The sequence below is a fragment of the Mya arenaria genome, chromosome 8, assembly GCF_026914265.1.
Source record: "Mya arenaria isolate MELC-2E11 chromosome 8, ASM2691426v1".
Classification (NCBI taxonomy): Eukaryota; Metazoa; Mollusca; class Bivalvia; order Myida; family Myidae; genus Mya; species Mya arenaria.
Genome location: NC_069129.1, coordinates 47,812,089 through 47,818,088, shown reverse-complemented (window position 1 = coordinate 47,818,088; position 6,000 = coordinate 47,812,089). Strand labels below are relative to the sequence as shown.

At 36.5% G+C, this 6,000-nt stretch overlaps 1 protein-coding gene across 1 annotated transcript; it reads left to right on the top strand.

The window, feature by feature from the left end:
• Positions 1–1,363: 1,363 nt before the first annotated feature.
• LOC128244285 (uncharacterized) lies at positions 1,364–3,356 on the top strand. The gene is made up of 4 exons (XM_052962300.1): positions 1,364–1,414; positions 1,719–1,856; positions 2,136–2,255; positions 3,349–3,356. Exons 1-4 carry the CDS (start codon positions 1,396–1,398, stop codon positions 3,354–3,356), a joined length of 285 nt encoding a protein of 94 aa, XP_052818260.1. The 5' UTR covers positions 1,364–1,395.
• Positions 3,357–6,000: the final 2,644 nt, after the last annotated feature.

Below are 6,000 nucleotides of genomic sequence, written 5' to 3'. Positions count from 1 at the left end.
ATTCCACATTGACTGATGCAATGTTGTTTTGTCCATCACCCACAGAGCCAATTCCGATGGCTACACTGTTGTAACGTACGTCACACACTGAGTCAATTCCGATAGCTAAATGTTGTTTTGTCAGTCTCCAACTGAGTCTACATAGAGCTACAATGATCTTTAGTCAAAATCAATGTCATCGTAAATATGCCCTTTATAACTGTACAATGTCATACTTATCTCTTCTACATTCTCATTCAATCTGCAAAATTAGTTAGAATCTAAAATAATTGCATGCATAGCGTAGCTTTAATTATAATTATGACAATGGAATGGCAAATCACGCAACTATCAATGTTTTTCCAACCGTCAACCTATGAAAACGGGAACTTATCGACAGGCTTGAGGTGAAACTGTTTGTGACATATACTTTAGCCGGATTGTTTTCAACTGATTCAAGATTTCTGTAAGAACTCTTATCCACCATATTTTGACAAATCTCCGTAGTCCAGACCTAATCGGGATTCAGCCAAAAAACTGTTTGCCAACATCAACAAGGTGTATCCCAATCAATCCCAGCCCGAGGGGAAAACAATGATAGACGCATAGTTGTTCGAAAGAGATAGAAGACAAAAACTGCCCTATCGTGTTCTTATACAGAAGAAGATCATTGGCATATCGCACCATTATACAATCTCAGTCTTCTATTGGAAAGGCTTTCACCGGCGAAAGCCAATCATTGGCTCCAAGATGCTATACCAGACAGTTACCTTGCTCAATCCACCTGGATACGCCTTAAACATAACATATATCATTTCACTATTTTTCTAGATTGCAACTGGGGAGTGGTTGGGTATATACACCACTGAGATAGGTCAAACCACACCTTTCGGAAAATCCACCAACAGATGGTCCAACCAAGGAAGAACGTGGCGTCGGGAGACCCGCAGTTTGTATTGGAAATTAGCGTTTTACTTATCTGTTGTCCTACTTATGTGTTTTTTTCAAGGTGTGTTATATACGGAAGATAATTATTTTTATTAATGTGTATGAAAATTCATGTAAAGGTTGGATTTCCACTTCGAGAAACGATATTAAAAGGTTGAGAGCGATAAAGCGGGAAACATACATTATGCGAGTTGATAAGGGGCGGTGTTACAAGGGGAAGGGCGGGGTACGGGGCGGGTTGGAATCTGAGGCTCCCGTTCCGTAGTACCGAATCAGTTTGTTTCGTTTGCTTTAGGACAAATTCTTAGTAAACATCTTGGCGTCTGACCAATTCTGGAAATTTCTTGTTTTTTGCACATTAAGGATACGCCTCTAAATGTATTACCTCTTTACTTTTTCAGCAACCAGATGTCCATGGCCTGTGAAACGTTAACATTTGACTACAATCTGGTCACTACTTCGTGCGGAATGGCGGAGCTACGACAAGGTAAACGCTAGAATGTATTTGTTTCAGTAGCATTCGTCATGTGTTTCCTTTGACCAAATTGATATGGGTTAACAGTACTTCAAGGCAAGTTAATATTGATTGATTTTATCTTGTTTTGTATAAAAACATCATCATAATGATGATGATGATGATGATGAAAATGATGATGATGATGATGATGATGATGATGATGATGATGATGATGATGATGATTAGGATGATGATGATGATCATAATGATGATGATGATGATGATGATGATGATGATGATGATGGAATGTCTCCTATTCACTTCCGGTACCTAGTCGATGGTTCCCGCGTGGAGCGTTTTTACAGTCAGGATTTGAGCCGCTACTTCTGGTGGTTCATCTGCATCACTCCCGCGACCAACGGGGGCTGTGACTTCGGCTTCTTTGACCTCCAAATACGGGACAACAGAGAGGGTCAGTTATAGTTATAGCAATACGGCAACTACTGAAATATCAATGAAATAAATATGTCGCATTACGGTTTTAGGCCCAAAGTGGGACTTCAAATTTGCTCTCTGAATATTACTATTGAAATACAACAATAAACCAATAGTAGAACTACAGCTGGGCTTGAAAAATGAAGAAGTTCAAACTAACAAATTGGAAATTTTCAGATTAGTCCCCATGTTACAAAAAACTTTGGTAAGCGCTTTCAATTGTTTTGATGTTGACCTTTAGTTACATTACTTTCAGGAATGGCCGGAGAGATCAACCTGAACGGACTCCCATGGGACAAAATATCTGCTGACCTAAAACTTATCCAGGGGAAGACCTTTGATGACCCCTTAGTTCGTTACGCATGGTTAGGAACGGGTAGGTTTATTTTACATCTTACAAATCACAGTAACACAATAATACTCACTTTTCAGTCAGACACCCATCAGAGATTCCAATAAGCGTATAGGTCAATATATATTAATTACCCAATACAAACACTAGCATGTTAATAATTTAATATACACATTAAACATGAATGATTGATAATACTGTTAAATAAATTGACTAATCCTCTGAATGATATCTTTGTTGGCTGTCTACGAAGTGGGCTACATATCCTAATATAAACGTCACCAATATCGACCTGCATATAGCACAAACACAACAGTGGTTTTTCATTCTAGCGTAAATAGTTCGAGTCAAGACGTCTTAAGCTTAAATTAAATATAACTTTCTGTTTCAAAGCAAAAGAGTGGGTCCATTTACTGTCAAACACTATCTATTGTACAGTAGACAATCAAGTTGTTGGTTCTGGTGCGCATCCAGGGTTCTATACGCTTTGTTCTTTTACTGGCGAACCATGTTTTATCATAACAAAACGCAACGTTTTCCATTACATTGTGAACCAATCTATGATTTGGACTCCCCGATAATTGTTCAGCATCCACTGTTGTGAAATTTGTAAGAACCACAGGATGCACTTCAACAGATTTGAAATCTAGTCGACATCCTGGTCACTGTATCCAGTGCTTTCAATACAATGACTTCATGCTTTTCTCATCGTTAAATATTTTAATTGGACTGTAAACATTACTGGCAAATGTATTGAATGGAATCACTAAGGCGTGTTTAAGGATAAGGATACTAATTATATTGAATACGAACCCATGACACTGAAAATTGAAACTTCATTTTTGGGAATAACAAGATGGGAGATTTCTATCTTTTGATGGTCATAGATTATGCATGTATATATTTAAGACTATTCTTTATTTAGAATAATGCACGTCTGTTTAATAGTAGTTTTTTGTTGAAAATCATTTAACTTGTGATTTAAATATTCAAATAAAGAACAATTGAAAGATAATAAGTCTTCAAACATTTCTGGGCTCGAACGGCTGCAATTTGACAGTGTATGTATGCCTGTTGTTAGTTCCGATTTCAATTACTTCATTTTCCTCTATTTCAGAATGCTGATTTTCCATCAACATGCTCTCTCAAAGGACAGACGTTGGCTTCATTGAAATATACTTTAGAATTGATAACTTACTAAGAGAAATATGATTAATATGGAGTTGTGTCAGTTTGTCTTTACAAATTCACTCAACGAATTCCGAATATGAAGTGATACCCAGCCTCTTAAATACGACATAGCCATGCCCCTGATTTCAGTGCGTTGAATCAATGACATATCAATTAAAGCTTTCATATTTTGTAGTCCTAGATCCGACCCTTCATAAGTTATAGTGCTGACTTAATGTTAAAACATGGTTGGCTTCGAAAGACTTAAAGACCTAATAAGAAGGATGGTTGACTAGTCAATACAATTACCTCAAAAGTGTCAAGTCCATCGGTTGAACGTTTTGTTTTGTCCTAAAGGGAAAGCACTTGGTGAACTGTCTTTGTCCCCGAGTCACTTGTCACTTCATCCAAAATTCAAGAGGGGGGCGTGCACTATTAACTTAACGAATACGTCATAGGTTAAATCGTTCTGGACAAGATTCGTCCACCAACCGACCGACCGACTGATAGACAAACAAACATTTGCAAACATACTAAAACTACTCTGGAAAGGGGGTATACTGTATCATAATGTTAATACTAGCTTAAGTATGAGGTTCATAAGTGAATGGCCATTCATACGAAATAGCCCACCTGCCACCATATGTACCAGTCCTTCAGAGGAGATTCATTACTTCCATTTTATTCAACATTATTATCTTCAAAATGCGGTTTTACACGAACATCGCATATGTACCACCACCTAAACCATCTCAGACTAAAAACATGAGAATAAAGTGAGAAAGGTGTGAAATAACCAATTTTCAATTGTAAAACGTCCAAATTACTAATCTAAACCAAAAAAGGGCGAACAATATGATCGAATGATAAACAATCAAGTTGAAACATCACACGATAGTTATGATTCCTAACAAGGCTACAATTGTAACCTTAAAACTATCCGATGTACAATTAATTGCATTTTTATATATGCAATTTATCGACGAGGTTGGAAATTGATTAGACATGATAAACAAATAGCATATCGATGTACTTATTTATAATACAATATAAAATTGCAGTAGATGGAGAGAGAGAGAGAGAGAGAGAGAGAGAGAGAGAGACAGAGAGAGAGAGACTGTGTTTGGAGAGAGCCGTTTAGTTGCATTTCGATATTCAAACATAAGCAAAAACAAATTAATGTCAACTTATTATTAATTATCGTTACAGAAATGTTGCGTATTACCAGTACAAATACCATTATAATTGCGAAGGCTTGCCCGACAAGAGCCCATATTGCCCTTGATGTAGCTTACCAGCAATACATATATGCACTCGTTCCTATCAAAACAAAGAGTAGAAGAAGAAAACAAACTAAAAAGCTAATATGTTTTTCCATGCTTTCGAAAACGGGCAGGCAAATTTCTTACGATAACAGCCAAATTCATTAAAATAAGAAATCGAAAACGTAGAAGAAAGATATAACATAATGCATGTAAATAGCAGGTTAATTGCCTTTAATATATTATAATAAGCGAAAGGCACGATCTTACTGTGAGGTTGTGGCATAACCCATGTCCTCAGATAATTAGGTACAATTTAAATAATAAAGAACAATACATACACACACGCCAACGTTGTCATTATATAGTATATATAAGTTGTTTCATGTGTTTTGAATCATCATGTAGATTATATTTATGTCATATGAAATGAAGATCAAACCCAGCGTAGATATATGTTGCCTGCTGATCGACCCATAACGGTTGGATCATACTTCATATCAAGCCACATCCTATTGTTTAAAATAAGCGGTGTAGGGTGCGCCTCTGTATAAATGACACGTACTTGTATCACTATTTCTGACGGCGACATTAATTTCTTTGATGTTCGCAGAATACTAATTTTGATAAGTGAGCGTTTAGAATAATACAATGTAAAATGCAAGTGTAGCCAAACGTTCAGGAACGCCCTTTTTTAAGGCAAGGCTTAGGCACAACACACACTAAAACGAGGGATACACACGAAATAAACAAAATAAACCGACAGACAAACCATATTTAATGTTCGAGACGAAATGGGATATAATCTTTTGAATTTCCAGTATAATAACTTCGGTTAATTAGCAGTCATTCCTTATAGATTTCAGTATATAACTGTTTATAAACTGACATACTGTGAACGCAGACTCAGTACTAACAAGCATGTTCCTTCTATAACTAGATGTCCAAGGCCGTAGAAATTACGGGTGAAACACTGACTAGTTGGCCTCAACAAAGTTTATTCATAATTTGCATCTGCACTCAGGGTTAGTCCCGCCTTTGAGGACAATTCCTAAATTGTTCACTTACACAGGTAATATTGACCACACATATCTAGCGTGACACTTTGACTCACGTTCCTCTTCTTTTTCGCTTAAATGATGTTCTTGGGTTGGTATTCAATAATTTATTTTAAAACATATTTGTGGTTACGTATATGTATTGGACGGTGTAACGTATTTTAATTTGCCTAATGTCCATTATTTTAAATACTGGACAATCAGCTGAATCAACGTTACACAATACGACAATCTATAAGGAGTAAAAACGAAACAATGGATGGTGTTACAGATAAGTTT

What these genes read in the sequence shown, in the direction of transcription:
- LOC128244285 (XM_052962300.1), top strand. An exon ending in AATACGGGACAACAGAGAGG is followed by an intron (nt 1,857 to 2,135) that starts GTCAGTTATAGT and finishes CATTACTTTCAG; the next exon opens with GAATGGCCGGAGAGATCAAC.